At 40.8% G+C, this 20,000-nt stretch overlaps 1 long non-coding RNA gene and 1 gene segment (V, D, J or C); both read left to right on the top strand.

The window, feature by feature from the left end:
• The window catches only part of LOC135261614 (uncharacterized), a 45,449-nt gene extending 36,698 nt beyond the window's left edge, over window positions 1-8,751 (top strand). The window contains exons 2-3 of the long non-coding RNA XR_010331995.1: window positions 5,965-6,294; window positions 8,643-8,751. This is a non-coding gene — a long non-coding RNA (uncharacterized LOC135261614). The remainder of the gene's footprint in view (window positions 1-5,964; window positions 6,295-8,642) is intronic.
• A 7,579-nt stretch (window positions 8,752-16,330) lies between these two features.
• Window positions 16,331-17,390, top strand: LOC135261608 (Ig kappa chain V-III region PC 2485/PC 4039-like). The segment is given in 2 exon segments: window positions 16,331-16,449; window positions 16,744-17,390. Coding segments are annotated over 2 exon segments (369 nt in total).
• Window positions 17,391-20,000: the final 2,610 nt, after the last annotated feature.

The raw sequence follows: 20,000 nt of genomic DNA on the forward strand, positions 1-20,000 counted from the left end.
TATTTTTTCAAAATCACACAAACACAAATAAAAGGCAGGTATGCATATTTGTTGAGGACACAAGCAGAGCACATGTGAGACATTAGCATGACAGCTCAGGCTGGAGGAAGATTCACACACAGGCCCAGCTCAGTGTGCAGCAGTAAGGAGCAGAGGGGCTGAGAGCAGAGCGGGGTAAACACAGTGTGATCAGAGTGTGTGAGCTGGGCCTGCACCCGCCCTACTCAGCACAGTCAGCTCTCCTCAGTGTCTGAGGGGGCAGCCTGGGAGCCCTTTGTGGCCTCAAAAGTCAGTGACCCCGCCTTTATCCAGTCGTCCGCACTGAGAGTCAGGGGGCTGCTCCAGCTGTACAGGCCGTCCTTCCCCAGGACCCCCGGCGCTCCCGGCCACGCCCGAAACTCCTACTGGTACCGTCCCTTTCCAGTGCAGAGTCCAGTCTGACGGGAAGCCCTTGTTGGCCAGACACACCAGTGTGCCTTCCCCTGCTTCACCTCACACTGGAGGGGGGGCAGGACTGTGAGGGCGGGGACTGTGTCACCTGGGAGACATGGCAGAAACAGTGAGGGGCAGACATGGACACGCCCCCCCCACCCCCATGGTCAATCATTCTGTCCTTGAAATGAGACTGAGACGTGAAAAAGTCATACAGAAGTTATCCTTGTAACTAATTTGGAATGTCTAAAAGACTTTATTCACATTTTTTCTGCACAGTATTTCTTTGATTGGCACGATCTCTTTTTTCAAATTTTCTCGTTAGTTATTCTTTAAACTCAACTTTGCATGATACAGCATGGATAGACTTCCATAACAAGCTCCCATATTATTTTATTTGTTTTTTTACCCGGGTATAAACCCTTTTTTTTAAAATTGAACCCTTTAGTTTTAAAGATTAATTGCAGGCACCATTTTAAATTTTAGGAGGGGCAAAGGGTTGTATTCCAAAACCCCGTTTGTTTTATGAAAATCAGCTTTTTTGTATCTGGATTTTTAAGGAGGAATATATAAAATGAGAAAACCCCCCGAATAAATCAAGGTCACCAAAAATGAAGAATTTAAAACCCAAAACAAAATTTTGGGGGAAAGAAAGGTGCAGTCTTCCTGCTGCTACATGGGAACTTTAAATTTAATTTATTTCAATTTTCCAAAAAATTTTTAACCAATAAATTAATATTAGGGGGGCCCTTTTTTCCCGAAAGTGGAACAGATACAATTACATTTTTCCCCCATGAAACACAAGGGAAAACTAAAAGACAAAACACTTTGAAGCCACTAAAAAATTTTTAAAACAGAAAAAAATTTTTTTTTTAAAATTTTGGAATTTGAAATGCAAATAGAATTGTAATCATCAAATTTTTGTAAAATTGTTTTTTCGAAATTTATGAACAAAAACCCCTTTTTTTTTTTTAAAATTTTAGCATTTAAATAAAGCAAATTTTTTTTTGTCTGCTTTTTCGTTTATAAAATATTTTCTCATTAAATGCACAATTGTTTTTGATTAGACGTTTTATGATTCTGGCATTTAATTTAGTTATAATTGATACAAAAGGTTGTTTAAGTATAATTATTATTATTTGTACAATAAAAAGAGTGAATCCCCACAGATGGGAAATCTCTAATCTAGTTACGCAAAGGCGACGAAGGTACCCAAATCCTTTTTTTAGCTAACTAAAAAGCCCCACCCCCTCATGTCAAACAGCTGTCTGTGGGGGTATTTGGGCTGAAAAACTGCAAGTTTGGGGGAAACTCAGTTTTGCATAGCGGGCGGGGCAGGGGTTCTGCTGCCCTCATGGGACGCCAATCGGGGAATGGGGCAGCACGGGGCCAGGGCTGGGGCTCCCCCAGGGGTTAGTGACAGACACCATCCGCGCACAAAACTGCACTGAGCGCGCTACACTCCTGCCCCTTCAGAGGCCCCGGGAATTAAAACATGACGAAAAAAAATATAATATTTTTTTTAAATTTAAACTTTTTAAAGTTTTTTTTTTTTATCTTTTTAATTTGGGTGTATTGCAAAAGTATTTTCAGTGAAAAAATGTAATTGTGTTTACAAGTGAGGGGGGCCTTTGGGTGGAATCACTAAATTTTGCAAAAAAACCCATTAGCCAAAAAGGCCCTTTTTTTATAATAACACCAGCAAAAAAACTTTTCAAAAATCTTTATTTTTCAATGACTTTTACTAACAGCTATTGCCAAAATCACAAAACACAAATAAAAAGGGCGGAAATTTTTTTTTTAAAGGACACAAAAGCACATGTGAGACATTACAGTGACGCTCGGGCGGGGGGAAGGGATTCAACACAGGCCCACTCAGGTGCAGCAAAGGGAGCAGAGGGGCTGGAGCAGAGCGGGTAAACACAGTGTGATCAGGTGGGAGCGGGCCTGCCCGCCCTATCGCCAGTCAGCTCCCCCTCGTGTCGGGGGGGGGGCAGACGGGGGCCCTTTTGGCCTCACAGGTCAGTGACCCCCCCCTTATAGGCCGCACTGAGATCGGGACTGCCCCTGTACAGGGTCCTTCCCGGCCCCCCCGGGGCGCCCCGGGGGCCACGCCGAGCCCTACTGGCCCGTCCATTTCCTGCGAGCCATTGCGGGAACCCTTTTGGGCCGACCACCGTGGGTTTCCCCGCTTCCCCCACACTAGGGGGGCGGACTGTGAGGGGGGGACGGCACCTGGGAGAAAGGCAGAAGGGTGGGGTAAACAGTGGACACCCCCCATGTGTCAAATTTGTCCGCAAAAACATTGTGACAAAAATTATCAGGCTAACCCCGGGCATGGCAAAGTGATTTATCCAGATTACCCCCATTGTAAATAAAATGTCCGACCGTTAAATATTCAGTCTGCTTTTTTTTTTTATTATATTATTATTTTATAAACTGTGATGCCCTTTAAAGGGAAAAGTTTTGGGCTTTTTTAAAGGTTTAATTGCATTCCACTTTGTCACTTGACCCGCTTTTGTAAAATTTTAAACCGGTTCCCCAAAAATATCCTAATTTAAAGAAAGAAAAAAAAATTAAAGGCATTAAAACGAAATCTAAGAAGAACCATTTTCTGAAATTTTTTTGTTCCTTCTCATTTATGAAAAAAACCCCAGTTGAAAAAAGCATTTCCAACTTTTTTAAAAATTTTCACAAGTATCAAATGAAAAAAAATTCCAAAAAGGAAATTTTCACATTTTTAAAATGAAACCAAATTTCCCTAGCCACAGAATGAGACATGACTTTATTTTTCTTTTTTTATTTTTTTTTTTCGGGTAACATGACATGTCACTGAGAAAAAAATGATGTTTGGCCCCCGGTACCTTAATACCATTGACTGTTAAAAAACAAAGAACCCTTGTGATCCTATGGGTAATACCCAAGAATTTTTTAGCCACTGGACACAAAATGAAAAAACAGGGATTACAAAACTGTCACTAACATCAAACACGAAGATGACAGACGGTCAAAAGGGTGGATAGATTAAAATAATTTTTAAAATTTTTTTTTTTGTATCACAACAATGATTGCAATTGATTTTCAACGTTAACGTGGAAGATTTACAGCATATTTTAAAAAAAAACAAAAAAAACCCTAAAATGGTCTGAAAGAGAATTATTCGTCCAACTGACAATTTTTTCCGCCACCAAAAACCCCATGACACGACTCTTCACCCCCTACAAAAACCCTCACTCAACGAAAAGCTTTTTTTTTCCCCCTTTTTTTCTTTCTGACCATTTTTTTAAAAAGTTCGGCCTTTGATTTGTAAAATTTTCGCAAACCGCTTACACTTTTTTTGGTTTTACTATTTTTTTTTTTTTCTGTCCGTGAACACCCCCATTCATTTAATTTATAAAAAAGTGGAAGTTTCAATGAGAAAAGGTATTTTTAAATGAATTAAAATTAATTAGAAGGATTTGAATCAAATTTTCCAAATTTTTCAAAAGGACTGTTTTTTGTTAATTCACGCATCCAAAAGATTTGCATTTTTATTTCCTCGTCGGAAATTGCAGATCTTAAAAGAAACAAAACGTAGGTGGGGTTTAAAGAGAAAACTTACGTCCCAATGACGTTTTGTTCCCCACCAAAAGGGCCCAGTATGCGATCTTTACCCCCTACAAAAACCTCTCAAAAGACGTCGTTTGCCTTTTTTTTTAATTCTTTGACTTCAGAGCCTTTTGTTTGTTAATTTTTAAAGTTCAGCCCCTTTTTTTTTTACACTATTCCCTGCAAATTGTTTCTTTGTGATTTTTTTTGGTCTGTTTTTTTTTTCCAATGAAACTGAAAAGCTTGAAAATGAAAAATGGGAATTTCAATGCAACACTTTTTTTAAAAAAGATAAATCTGGTCGAATCTTTTTAAAATTTTTCAAAAAAATTTAGAAAGCCGGGTTGTGTCGCCATTACTGCCTTTCCCCTTTGGTCCCCCCCGAAAACCCCCAGCGATTTAGTCAATTTAACCGGTGCAAAAACCCCTGTTGGAAAATGTTGATTGAAGACAATATGTTAAATGTCCCTCTGGGAATCGTAAAAACAAAATTTAAATATTTCGAAAATTGTCAAATCGTTTATTTTAAGTTTGTTTTTTAAAAAGTTTTAAACCCTTTTTAAATTTAAGGCCCGCTCAGACGAAATGATAAAGGCGCTGTGACCAAATTTTTGCAGAGAGCAGTGAGCGTCATCACCTCCATGGGTCACAGATTCCACATTGGCTCAGCTGTTCCCGTCTCATCATGAAAGAGTGACTCTGGTCCTCCACAGGCTGCCTGCTTCCTGCCTGTGTCAACTGCACAAGATGCACAGGCCTCCAGCTCAGTGCCTGTGCTGCTCAGTCTGTGCATTGCGAGTAAAGATGTGATGTGTAACAGCACACACATTGGGGAAGAGTGGAGGATTTTCTGCATTATCCAGGATAGATATATAACTGTGTCCATCAAGGATCCCATCTGACATAAATGTTTTAATCCATGATTTGAGGCCTTCAAATGTGATTTGTTATCTCAAACTAGAGCAAACGGGGGAAAGGATAGATTGATTTTTTAAAAGTCTGGACAGACATTAACCAATATTTGATACAATAACACTGTAAAAAGAGAAATAAAACAGTTTTTCTCTCTACAGTCAACCCAGTTTCCCTATTGTTAAATCAAAGAAACTCACACTTTTATTTCATATGGAGATTCAGGTATGTATTTAATCAACATTCAAGCTTATTTTTTACTTGAAAATGATAGCATTACACTTATTCTTTAGCTAATTTAGTTTGGCAAGGTTTTATCATTGTTGAACTTGCCAAACTGGGTTGCTGAAGAAAAATGCTGATTTGCATGTAAATCTAAGCAAAGGGTAAGCAATGTTCACTGAATCCAGAACTTTCCAATGACTGGCTAATTATTCATAATGATAATAACTTTGGAATTTAAAGAAGCATACATTTTTAATGCCTGCTAATCAGTTTGACATTTATAGCTTTAAAATGTGTCATAGACAGTAATATAAACGCATTTTGGGATCTTTATAGTGTCTCATGCTGCCACTTTGTGTGGCAACAGAGTGGTGATACAGAAAAGGAAACACCAGGGCTAAAGGCCTTGAGTGTATATTTGATAAACACAAAAGCAAAGCAGTAAGGAAAAAATAAAACTGTGCAGTGGTTTTCCCCGAGTCTTCAGCTGTTCTGAAAAGGTTACAGGAGAGAACAGACCACCAGTTTCCTGGGGTTCACTGAGGGCCACAGACAGTCAGCATCTGTGGGGAGAATCACACACCATTAGTGAAGCAGTTCCAGAGCGAGGTCCCCAGGCTCTGGGCAGTGGCCTTTTAATCTGGAGGTGGGGGGGGGGGCTCTAAGTGCTGCAGCTGGAGCCCCTCCTGGAAGAGCCTGCTCCCAATCACTGAAGAACTGGTGTAATTACTGCGGTTCTGTTTGGGCTGCTTCTCTCTGGCCTGTGGCTGCTGTCCATGATCCTGCAGACACTGGGAATCGGGAGAGGTGACAGGAGAGAGAGAGAAAACAAGGACAGCTGGGCGAGGCACCCAGTCCCTGCATCACAATGGGTTAAAACAGCAGTGAATAGAGCACGTGACCCAGCCCTCTACAGACCCACTGCTGTTCACACATCAGAGCTCCTCTAACTGTGTGTGACAGGATTTGTATAGAGGAAGGGGCTTTGCATACCTGTCCTGCCTCACTGCTCCACACACTTTAAGGCCCCCAGTACAGATCAGTGACTGACCAGTCCTTTCACAGACACTGACACAGGCAGCATTATGATGATGTCGGTCTTTTTACTGCTGGCGATGATGGAACTCTTTGCTCAGGGTGAGGTTGATGGATCCATTTTAAATTTTGGTCATGCTATATTCTCTTTCTCATTGTTTGACAAAGCATCTGTGTTCACAGCATTTGTCATTAATGTTCAATGTCTGTGTTTGAGAATTTTAATGTGCTATGACAACCATTTCCGTGTTTTTTTTTCAGAATCAATGGCAGATATAGTTCTGACTCAGTCTCCATCAGCTCAGTCTGTTCAGCAGGGAAACACTGTCTCTATCAGCTGTACAGTCAGTCAGAGAATTTTCACCAGCTCCAATGGCGAGTACCTAAACTGGTACTTGCAGAAACCTGGTCAGGCTACTAAACTTCTGATTTATCTTGCCAAAAAACGCCAGACTGGGATTCCTGATCGTTTCAGTGGGAGTGGATCTGGGGCTCAGTTTACACTGAAAATCACTGGAGTCCAGGCTGAAGATGCAGGAGATTATTACTGTCAGAGTTACCACAGTGGTGGTGTGTTCGCACAGTGATACAGAGCCGTACAATAACCTCCCTCAGTCAGACTGCACAGAGACTGCACTGCTGCAGCTGGGACCTACAGCAGGCTGTAGGGGGCGAGAATGATCCACCACCCTCAATGCACACCTCTCTGTACTGAAGCGGAGCTGCTCTGTGTCACACACAGAAACCATAGCAGAGCTGCTGCTAAAACACACACACACTACTGTATCACAACATCACAGGAAACACAGAGTATATCAACTCACAAGCCGCAATCATCACCATATTGCTCCTGAGTTCCACCAAATGCAGAGGATGTGTACTTTCTCCCAGAGGGGGAATGAGTGGGGTTTCAAATGAATAGCCTCCAGAAAGTTATTATGAGTATGTATTCAGTTCATTCATGATGATTTATTATTAATGGTGCATCTATTCTGGTGGAATCCTGGTTTCATCACAGCTGTGTTGGACTAAATCACAGTGTTTTATTGTTTTCTGAGATCTAATTTTTTTTATTTCCCCGATCATCATTTTTTAATAATCAGTGAAATGGTCATGTTGCAATTGTGTGACTCAGATGAGTGATTCCAAAGCATATTGCCTTCGGTTTTTACGAAGCATAAAGTAGCAAATATCATTATTATTTATCACCCTTCAAGCATTTTACTTCATACAAAGCAACATGAATAAAATTCATTGAAAAAGTCACTTGTTATTAGACAGGGGATTTTTTTAACTTAAGGGACATGAAGCAGTTGCACATGCATCCATCATATTTCAGGCATGGATTAGGTATTGGATTAACAAAACCAGAACATGTCATAGTTCAGTGAAGAAATGTAGCATTGTGTGCCCAGAATTTTCAAACAGAGGGAATGTAAAACCAGCAAACATGTCTGATTCACACAGAATTAAAATCATGAATACCAGTAAAGCAGTCACTCTCAGTGGGGTACCTCACCTTATTCAGAAGAGATGAGAGTGATCTGCATGTGTAACTACAGGACACATAAGGGGTCTTGCACACACCATACAGACAGTGAATACTGCATCACTCCCTTTGTAAACCCACTGAGTTACTGCTGTAATCTTGTGAAAGAAATGTAATTATTTAGCTGAAAGATGAAGGAGAAACATGAAATGTGCATTGATGGTAGCATTATTTATCATGCAATTTAAAAACTGAGAATGAGATAAATCAGGAAACATTCAAAATAATATTGTATTTCAGTTTTCATTAATTCCAGATGGATTTACTTCAACTGAATAATTCAAAGCGCCTAACTGATGTCCTTGACTTTCTGATCTCCCATAAAGAAACTACAATACTAACATGCAATGTGAATTTATTCAACACATATTTTATACAATGTTGAGACATATCCAGCAAGCCTTTTTTCACCAGTTATTTGTCTAAAATCATACATTACAATGCCACAAACAATAAGACTGACATTTAAACATTTAACAGTGTAAAAACAGCATGTGTTCCAGCCCTCTACAGACCCACTGCTGTTCACACATCAGAGCTCCTCTAACTGTGTGTGACAGGATTTGTATAGAGGAAGGGGCTTTGCATACCTGTCCTGCCTCACTGCTCCACACACTTTAAGACCACCTGTACTGATCAGTGACTGTCCAGTCCTTTCACAGACACTGACACAGGCAGCATTATGATGATGTCAAACTTTTTACTGCTGGTGATGCTGGGACTCTTTGCTCAGGGTGAGATTGACGGATCCATTTTAACTATTGGTCATGCTATATTTTCTTTCTCATTGTTTGACAAAGCATCTGTGTTCACAGCATTTGTCATTAATGTCCAGTTTAACAGAATATTTCCCTGTGTTTGAGAATTGCTATGACAACCATTTCCATGTTTTGTTTTTCAGAATCGATGGCAGATGTAGTTCTGACCCAGTCTCCATCAGCTCAGTCTGTTCAGCTGGGAGACACTGTCTCTATCAGCTGTACAGCCAGTCAGAGCGTTTACACTTACAGCAGTGGTGAGTGTCTCAGCTGGTACCAGCAGAAACCTGGTCAGGCTCCTAAACTTCTGATTTATGCTGCCACAAGTCGCCAGTCTGGGATTCCTGATCGTTTCAGTGGGAGTGGATCTGGGACTCAGTTTACACTGAAAATCACTGGAGTCCTGGGTGAAGATGCAGGAGATTATTACTGTCAGAGTTACCACTACATCAATAGTAAAAGTATATTCACACAGTGATACAGAGCCGTACAAAAACCTCCCTCAGTCAGTCTGCACAGAGACTGCACTGCTGCAGCTGGGACCTACTGCAGGTGCTGAGAGAGGAAGCACTGATCTGGGACAGCAGTACTGCCAGCTGGGCTGTAGGGGGCAAGAATGAGCTACAGCCCTCAATGCAAACCTCTCTGTGCTGAAGAGGAGCTCTGTGTCACACATAGCAGAGCTTCTGCTGAACCACACACACTACTGTACCACAACATCACAGGCATCACATAGAATATCAGCTCACAAGGAGCAATCATCACCATATTGCTCTTGAGTTTCATCACATGCAGAGGATGTGTACTTTCTCCCAGAGGGGGAATGAGTGGGGCTTCAAATGAATTGCTTCCAGAAAGCTATTATGAGTATGCATTCAGTTCATTCATGATGATTTATTATTAATGGTGCATGTATTCTGGTGGAATCCTTGTTTCATCACAGCTGTGCTGGACTGAATCACAGTCTCAGATTTGACTGTTTTCTGAGATATAATGTTTTTTATTTCAATGATCATCATTTTTGTAATAATCAGTGAAAATGGTCATGGTGCAATTGTGTGACTCAAATGAGTGATTCCAAACCATATTGCCTTTGGTATTTACGAAGCATAAAAGTAGCAAATATCATTATTATTTATCACCCTTCAAGCATTTTACTTCATACAAAACAACATGAATAAAATTCATTGAAAAAGTCACTTGTTATTAGACAGGGGATTTTTTTTTAACTGAAGGGACATGAAGCAGTTGCACATGCATCCATCATATTTCAGGCTTGGATTAGGTATTGGATTAACAAAACCAGAACATGTCATAGTTCAGTGAACAAACGTAGCATTGTGTGCCTATAATTTTCAAACAGAGGGAATATAAAACCAGCAAACATGTCTGATTCACACAGAATTAAAATCATGAATACCAGTAAAGCAGTCACCCTCAGTGGGGTACCTCACCTTATTCAGAAGAGATGAGAGTGATCTGCATGTGTAACTACAGGACACATAAGGGCTCTTACACACACCATACAGACAGTGAATACTGCATCACTCCCTTTGTAAACCCATTGAGTTACTGCTGTAATCTTGTGAAAGAAATGTAATTATTTAGCTGAAAGATGAAGGAGAAACATGAAATGTGCATTGATGGTAGCATTATTTATCATGCAATTTAAAAACTGAGAATGAGATTAATCAGGAAACATTCAAAATAATATTGTATTTCAGTTTTCATTAATTCCAGATGGATTTACTTCAACTGAATAATTCAAAGAGCCTAACTGATGTCCTTGACTTTCTGATCTCCCATAAAGAAACTACAATACTAACATGCAATGTGAATTTATTCAACACATATTTAATACAATGTTGAGACATATCCAGCAAGCCTTTTTTCACCAGTTATATGTCTAAAATCATACATTACAATGCCACAAACAATAAGACTGACATTTAAACATTTAACAGGGTAAAAACAGCATGGTTTCCAGCCCTCTACAGACCCACTGCTGTTCACACATCAGAGCTCCTCTAACTGTGTGTGACAGGATTTGTATAGAGGAAGGGGCTTTGCATACCTGTCCTGCCTCACTGCTCCACACACTTTAAGACCACCTGTACTGATCAGTGACTGTCCATTCCTTTCACAGACACTGACACAGGCAGCATTATGATGATGTCAAATGTTTTACTGCTGATGATGCTGGGACTCTTTGCTCAGGGTGAGATTGACGGATCCATTTTAACTTTTGGTCATGCTATATTTTCTTTCTCATTGTTTGACAAAGCATCTGTGTTCACAGCATTTGTCATTAATGTCCAGTTTACCAGAATATTTCCCTGTGTTTGAGAATTGCTATGACAACCATTTCCATGTTTTGTTTTTCAGAATCGATGGCAGATGTAGTTCTGACCCAGTCTCCATCAGCTCAGTCTGTTCAGCTGGGAGACACTGTCTCTATCAGCTGTACAGCCAGTCAGAGCGTTTACACTTACAGCAGTGGTGAAAGTCTCAGCTGGTTCCAGCAGAAACCTGGTCAGGCTCCTAAACTTCTGATTTATCTTGCCACAAAACGCCAGTCTGGGATTCCTGATCGTTTCAGTGGGAGTGGATCTGGGACTCAGTTTACACTGAAAATCACTGGAGTCCAGGCTGAAGACGCAGGAGATTATTACTGTCAGAGTTACCACAGTGGCTATGTGTTGACACAGTGATACAGAGCCGTACAAAAACCTCCCTCAGTCAGACTGCACAGAGACTGCACTGCTGCAGCTGGGACCTACTGCAGGTGCTGAGGGGGGAGCCACTCACCCGAGATATTGAGGGGCTTTGCTTGAAAACATTGAGCTTCAGTGGATTATTATGGAATCATTCAGATTCACTTTTCAAAAAGATTACACTACATTTTTATTTCAGTGCATCCTAGCCTTTATTTAGGAATGTAATTTGGATGAATTTCCAATGATTATGCATTTTGAATTCTTTGTAAAAAGAGCTTAACACAAGATGTCACAGACCCCTGCAGCAGTGAACAGCAGGCACTCCAGCACAGTGGAGTCACTCAGTCCAGAGCTCTCCCAGCACACATCAACACAGGCTGCTGTTACACACCCTGACCAATCAGAGCTCCACTGCTGCTTCTGATCTGATCCTCTAACACCATAATAAAAGAGCACAAACTACAGCCTGATAGGCACTGCTGACCAATCCTGTGAGCCGCTGTGTAGAAGGGAACACATCATTATCTGTATGGTCACCTTAGGAGGGAGGGATTCATTCAGCTCAGTTGTCCCTTTCTCACTGAGGACAAAGTGATTCCTCTGGTTGACTGTTTGCCTGCAGTCTGCCTGTACCAGCTGCACAATGTGAGCTCCCAGATTCAGTGGCTGTGCTGCTCAGCTGGCTGAGAGCAAAATTAAATTTAGAGGCTGCTGGCAGCACATGGGAATGAGCAGGATTTTCTGTGCGCTCCAGAACTGATGGAGGAATTACTGTTTGGGACAAAAATGAGAATACAACTTTTTTTATAATGTAGAATACTTTTTTCATGGTTAGTGCTGTTGTTTGAATATTGCAAAAGAAAGCATCTTCATTGCTTGTTGTCAAAATTGCTTGTTGTTCATTTCTTGTTGTCTGCCAAATGCCTGTAATGTAATGTAAATACAACTGCACTAAATACAAGGAAAGAGGTTTTCTGCGTGCAACAGGGAACGTTGACAATTTACATTATTTCACTTTTCATTAGTTATATATGGATATACTGTAAATGAATAATTCCCTGTACCTGATGGATGTCCTTGACTTTCCGATCTCTTGTAATGAACCTGCTATCAAAGGACACAAGATGTGAATTTTTTCAACATATATTTAAAAATCCTACCTCATATTCAACCAGTCTTAATCAGTTGCACGCCTAAACTCATACAGAACAATGTCAGAAACAATAATATCGACATTTCAGTGCTTGACTGGGTAAAAACAACAGTGAGTAGTGTCCCTTCTTTCTGTAGACCCACTGCTGTTCACACATCAGAGCTCCTCTAACTGTGTGTGACAGGATTTGTTTAGAGGAAGGGGCTTTGCATACCTGTCCTGCCTCACTGCTCCACACACTTTAAGACCCCCAGAACTGATCAGTGACTGTCCAGTCCTTTCACAGACACTGACACAGGCAGCATTATGATGGGGTCAAACTTTTTACTGCTGGTGATGCTGGGACTCATTGTACAAGGTGAGAAAGACAGATCTATTTTAACTTGAGGTTTTAGTTATAGTTCACATTTTTGTTTTTTCTTTTCACAAAACAACTGTTTTGACACAAGTTGCCATTACAGTCTAAGTTACCAGAATTCTGCTAATTGTAATATAATAACGTGCATTGACATCCATTGTCATTTTTTTTTTCAGAATCAATGGCAGATGTAGTTCTGACTCAGTCTCCATCAGCTCGGTCTGTTCAGCTGGGAGACACTGTCTCTATCAGCTGTACAGCCAGTGAGAGGGTGTACACCAACTACTATGGCGACTTCCTCTACTGGTACCAGCAGAAACCTGGTCAGGCTCCTAAAATTCTGATTTATGCTGGCACAAGTCGCCAGTCTGGGATTCCTGATCGTTTCAGTGGGAGTGGATATTTAACTCAGTTTACACTGAAAATCACTGGAGTCCAGGCTGAAGATGCAGGAGATTATTACTGTCACGGTGTTCATTATATCAGCCGCAGTGAAACTATATTCACACAGTGATACAGAGCCGTACAAAAACCTCCCTCAGTCAGTCTGCACAGAGACTGCACTGCTGCAGCTGGGACCTACTGCAGGTGCTAAGGGGGAGGCACTGTTCTGGAACACTGAGGGGCTCTGCTCAAATTCTGAGCTGTTTTGTGCAATTATAACTCATATTCAAATTTTTAATCGTTTCTCTAAATGTTAATGTGAGCACATACAAAACCTTCATCTTAAGATCTATTTTTAATTTTATAAGCATATACCTTCCATTGATGGAATACTCTTGAGATACTGGAATTGGTCAGAATCAACATTTAATCTCTTCTGAAACTGAAATAGGATGGAGGGCCCTACCAGCGCTTTCTAAACACAAGGAAAAGATGTGCAGTATTAACAATAGATTGAAATGGTGACATGCAATTCAATTACATTTACTGGACCAGAGGGGGGGCTCAATGCACACAAGTGAAATATCTTGAATGTAAAGTTTGTACGTGTTTGAGGTTTTTCCAGGGGTAAATTATAATTAAGGATCAAAACAGATTTTTTTGGACATTGGTCAATGTTACCTTAATTTCGATGATGAGACCCAGAAACATTCTAGGATAATTCATGTCCTGTAGTTGCACAGCATCTTTGGAAATGAATACCGAATACCAATGAGCTACCGGCTACAGGGCATTCAGTGATGAGAGTGGCTCTCACATCCCCAGCAGTGTTCCTCCTGCTCTTTCCCAAACTCCAAACTCAGCTCCATCTTCTGCACTTTCTTCACTTTCACCCTCGGTTGTGAAAAAACTGATACATCATAGGAAATCTCGCTCATTCATTTGCATGGATGTAGGTGTGATCAAAAGCATTGTTCAAAAGTATCATCATGATTTATAATGGGTGGAATTTTCATGCTTACTGAAGACTCATTTAAGTATAATTTTGGCCAAATTTGAATAAGTAATGCATGATTGACCCTGTGCTCCCTTCCAAATTTTCAAGTAATCAGCATTCTATGGCTGTAGAGGACACCACTACGGGTTACACTTCTATACATGGCACAAGCTGCCGTTACAATGTGTGACCACAGGGCGGAGACAGAGAGTGCTGTTTTGCTCCTGATATAAAAGCACTACAGTATAATGAGGGAGAGGAAACTACAGGGCCCTGTTTCATAAAGCAGGATTGCTGAGTTAGCTGAATAAGCGCACTGAGTAAAACCCAGAATCCTCCAACATATGGCACATGGCCTGAAGTAAAAAGAGCTGTTTTGGGTTATACTCAGCACAGTTACCCAGCTAACTCAGTAACCCTGCTTTGTGGAAAAAAACCCCAGGCTGGTATTACACTTAGACCTAACCAGTGCAGTTTAAAACAACCACATAATGGAGTAGTCTGTCTATATTAGCTGAACAGGGTCTTATTCTCTCGCCCTGTACATGTGAGTGATCTGAAGTGGGGGAAAAGAAGTGGTTGCTGGGAGAACGTGCATTATGGGAGATATAGTTTCTCTGTGCTCTCACAAAGTGATGGAGGACATTGATAAAATGAGCATGGAAGATGGAAGGCATGACTCAATAAATATGATTTCAGATTTTTTAAAAAGAAAGAAAAATAAATCAGTGATGAAACAATAATGCACGTTCCACTGGTGCACTGGAGAACATTACATTACATTACATTACAGGCATTTAGCAGACGCTCTTATCCAGAGCGACGTACAACAAGTGCATTGGTTCACGATGTAGAGGTGCAAAAGAAACACTAGAGTGAAGTAAGGATCGTAGTGCCAGAAGTGACCACATCGATCAGGACTCCAACCCTGTAGAGTAAGCTGTTCAGCAAACAAGAATCCTACCAAGTACAAACTAGCACTGGAATCACATTTGCCTAATCAGACAAAAAGCAACAATCCTGCCAAATACACTAACGTCATATCATATTATCCTAACTAGGTACAGTGAGCTAAACTATAGGCTAGGGAGGGGTGGGGAGAGGTGCAGCCTGAAGAGATGAGTCTTCAGTCTGCGTTTGAAGGTGGAAAGATTCTCTGCTGTTCTGACCGCCACGGGGAGGTCATTCCACCAGCGAGGGGCCAGGACAGACAGCAGACGGGAGCGGGAAGTACAGACGCGAAGAGGGGGAGGTGCCAAGCGTCCAGAGGTGGCAGAACGGAGAGGTCTGGCTGGTGTGTAGGGTCTGATGATCCTCTGGATGTACCCTGGTGCTGACCCCTTAGCTGCCTGGTATGCAAGCACCAAGGTCTTAAATTTGATGCGAGCCATAACAGGCAGCCAGTGGAGGTCAGTGAGCAGGGGGGTGACATGAGAATGTCTGGGGAGGTTGTAGACCAGACGTGCTGCAGCATTCTGGATGAGCTGCAGGGGTCTGATGGCGGATGCTGGCAGACCAGCCAGTAGTGAGTTGCAGTAGTCCAGGCGGGACAGGACCATCGCTTGAACCAGGAGCTGGGTTGCGTAGGTGGTGAGGAAGGGGCGGATTCTCCGGATTTTGTACAGGAAGAACCTGCACGTTCGACTCACCGCCGTGATGTTCTGGGAACATAGCAGTAGAGAGTGAAGTAGAGAGTTCACTTCTACAGTTTGCACAATAATCCCTCTGATAACACAAAGAACCTCATTCCAATCATCTGAAAACTACAGTGCTAAATATGAAGGAAGGACCTGCTCATAATGACAAAAGGAAAATGTCATTCTAACAGTGTTTTAGTTCACATTCTTTTCACAAGGATAGACGACATTTGAATAATTTCCTGTGCACGTATGATATCACTGAATTTCTCATTTCCGTTACTGAAAGTTTATCAGAACAAACACAAAAATTTATTAAATACACATTTTCTGGAATATTAGTCAAAATGCTGTCACCCGTGACCAATTATGGATCTATAAAAGTGAAATCTAATTTCATAAATAATTCACATAATGCACGCAATAAATATGTTGTCTAGATGAAATAGCAGTGAGTAAAGCATGTGTCCTAGCCCTCTGTAGACCCACTGCTGTTCACACATCAGAGCTCCTCTAACTGTGTGTGACAGGATTTGTATAGAGGAAGGGGCTTTGCATACTTGTCCTGCCTCACTACTCCACACACTTTAAGACACCCAGTACTGATCAGTGACTGACCAGTCCTTTCACAGACACTGACACAGGCAGCATTATGATGATGTCAAACGTTATACTGCTGGTGACGCTGGGACTCCTTGTACAGGGTGAGAAAGACAGATCCATCGTAACTTGGCATTTTGATTGTTGTTCACATTTACATTGCATAATTTTGAAACGTTTTTTGCTGGTGATACTGTAACTCCTTGTAGAGGGTGAGAAAAATGAGTGCATTTTCATTTGTGATTTTGGTTATTGTTCACATATTCATTGATTACACATCACAACAGAAATGTTTTCACAACAGTTGCCATTATGCTATAGGCAAATTAACCAGAATATTGCACGTTATCTGAAATATGTATCTGCATTGACATCCATTTTCATATTTTGTTTTTCAGAATCAATGGCAGATATAGTTCTGACTCAGGATCCAGCAGCTCAGTCTGTTCAGCTGGGAGACACTGTCTCTATCAGCTGTACAGCCAGTCAGGGCGTTTACAGTAGTCCCTACCACTACCTCCACTGGTACCTGCAGAAACCTGGTCAGGCTCCTAAACTTCTGATTTATTATGCCACAACACGCCAGTCTGGGATTCCTGATCGTTTCAGTGGGAGTGGATCTGGGACTCAGTTCACACTGAAAATCACTGGAGTCCAGGCTGAAGATGCAGGAGATTATTACTGTCAGCAGAGATATAGCTCGCCGACACAGTGATACAGAGCCGTACAAAAACCTCCCTCAGTCAGTCTGCACAGAGACTGCACTGCTGCAGCTGGGACCTACTGCAGGTGCTGAGGGGGGAGTCACTGATCTGGAACACTGAGCTACAGTGGATATTATGAAATGATTTATACTCTCAAATCAAATGATTACCATATATTTTCATTTCAGTGTATCCAAACTTTTAATTAAGAATGTAATGTGGTAGAATTTCCAATGACTTTGCTTTATAATCTCTCCCTGGGCAGTTGATATTTGTTGTTCTGAAGCAGTGCACTGACCTAATATATCACAATTCTAAATGAATTCATTCTGAAAAGGTTTCATGCAAGATACCACAGCAGGTATCAGCAGTGCACAGCAGGCAGTCCAGCACAGTGGAGTCACTCAGTCTAGAGCTCTCTCAGCACACATCACCCAGGCTGCTGTTACACACCCTGACCAATCAGAGCTCCACTGCTGCTTCTGATCTGACCCTCTAACACCATAATAAAAGAGCACAAACTACAGCCTGATAGGCGCTGCTGACCAATCCTGGGGCCTCCAGTGGTGTAGTCCATACAGCGCTTTCCACATGCTCATTGTGAGCCGCGACATTGGCGGTTCGAGTCCAACCGCAGTCACATGTCTCTCCCTCTCTCTCTCCTCCTAGTTCTTCCTGTCTCTCTACACTATCCTGTCTAATAAAGGTGAAAAAGCCCCACCCCAAAAAAAATAAAAATAAATAAATGCTGACCAATCCTGTGAGCACCACTGCGGAAGCGAACATCATCATCTGCATGGTCACCTTAGGAGGGAGGGATTCATTCAGCTCAGTTGTTCCTTTCTCACTGAGGAAAAGCGATTCCTCTGGGTGACTGTTTGCCTGCAGTCTGCCTGTACCAGCTGCACAATGTGAGCTCCCAGATCCAGTGTCTGTCTACTCAGCTGGTTGAGTGCAAAATCTAAATTAGTGACAGTTTGCTGCATGTGTTAAATACCTTTTGTATCGTGCACTCCAAAACTGATGAAACAAAATAAGATGATGACAGATATAAGGTTAAAACTTGGTTAAAAGGCATGAAATAAGTTTTCCAAGGTTTACTCTGCTTTCCCACTATTTAAAAAGAAGCTGCATCGTTGCCAGTATAAATACCACTGCATTAAATACAGAGAAAGGCGATCTTCTGAGCAAAATCAGGAAATATTCACAATAGTACAGTATTTCACTTTTCATTAATAGTATATTGAATGCACTATAACTGATTGATTCCCAGTGCCTGACTGATGTCCCTGATGTTCGGGAATCTTGTAAAGAACCTAGCGTCATAGCTCACAACATGTGAATTTTTTAAACACATTTTTCACAATTGTACCTCATATTCAGCTAGTCTTCACCAGATACACATCCATAATTGTACAATACAATATCAGAAACAATAAAGTTTACGTTTGAATGTTTTAGTGGGCAGAACAAGAAGTGAATAGTGCACATTTTCCAGCCCTCTACAGACCCACTGCTGTTCACACATCAGAGCTACTCTAACTGTGTGTGACAGGATTTGAATAGAGGAAGGGGCTTTGCATATCTGTCCTGCCTCACTACTCTACACACTTTAAGACCCCCAGTAATGATCAGTGACTGTCCAGTCCTTTCACAGACATTGACACAGGCAGCATTATGATGATGTCAAACGTTTTACTGCTGGTGATGCTGGGACTCCTTGTACAAGGTGATAAAGACAGAACTATTTTAACTTGAGGTTTTAGTTATAGTTCACATTTTTGTTTTTTCTTTTCACAAAACAACTGTTTTGAAGCAAGTTGCCATTACAGACGAGCCACATTTACCAGAATACTGAAAATGACTAAATAACAATGTGCATTGACATCCATTTCCGTTTCTTTTTCAGAATCAATGGCAGATATAGTTCTGACTCAGGCTCCAACAGCTCGGTCTGTTCAGCTGGGAGACACCGTCTCTATCAGCTGTACGGTCAGTCAGAGCGTTCACGGTGGCAACAACCTCTACTGGTACCAGCAGAAACCTGGTCAGGCTCCTAAACTTCTGATTTATGCTGCCACAACACGCCAGACTGGGATTCCTGATCGTTTCAGTGGGAGTGGATCTGGGACTCAGTTTACACTGACAATCACTGGAGTCCAGGCTGAAGATGCAGGAGATTATTACTGTCAGAGTTTTCACTACATCAACAGTGAATATATATTCACACAGTGATACAGAGCCGTACAAAAACCTCCTTCAGTCAGACTGCACAGAGACTGCACTGCTGCAGCTGGGACCTACTGCAGGTGCTGAGGGGGGAGGCATTGATCTGTGACACTGAGGGACACTGCTCAAATTTTGTGCAATAATAATTCACATATTCTAATATTCATTACCATTTCTCTAAATGTTAATGTGAGCACATCCAATACTTTCCTGTTAAGATCCATTTAAATTTTATCAGCATAAACCTTTCATTGAAGGAATACACTTGAGAAACTTATACTTACACACCTGAGGTATCAGTACGTTGTAAACACAAGGAAAAGATAAACAGATTTAACTAATGACTGGAGTGGTGAATTGCTATTCAATTACGTTTACTGGACCAGAGGTGGGACTCAACCCACACAAGTGAAATATCTTGAATGTAATGTTTTTGTTTTTTTTACATATTTGAGGAATTTTCAGGGGTAATAAAAATTATAAAAAAAAAAATATAAAAATATAAATAATATTAAAAAAATAAAATAAATAATTAATAATAAAATATAATAAAAAAAAAATAATAATAAAAAATAAAATAATAAATAAAATAAAAAAAAAATATATAAAAAAATAAATATAAATAAATAAAAAAAAAATAAAAAATAAAATAATTTTAAAAAAATATAAAAAAAAAAAATTTAATAATAAAATAAAAAATAAAAAAAATAAATAAATAAAAT

This window comes from Anguilla rostrata, chromosome 8 (assembly GCF_018555375.3).
Source record: "Anguilla rostrata isolate EN2019 chromosome 8, ASM1855537v3, whole genome shotgun sequence".
NCBI classification, from domain to species: domain Eukaryota; kingdom Metazoa; phylum Chordata; class Actinopteri; order Anguilliformes; family Anguillidae; genus Anguilla; species Anguilla rostrata.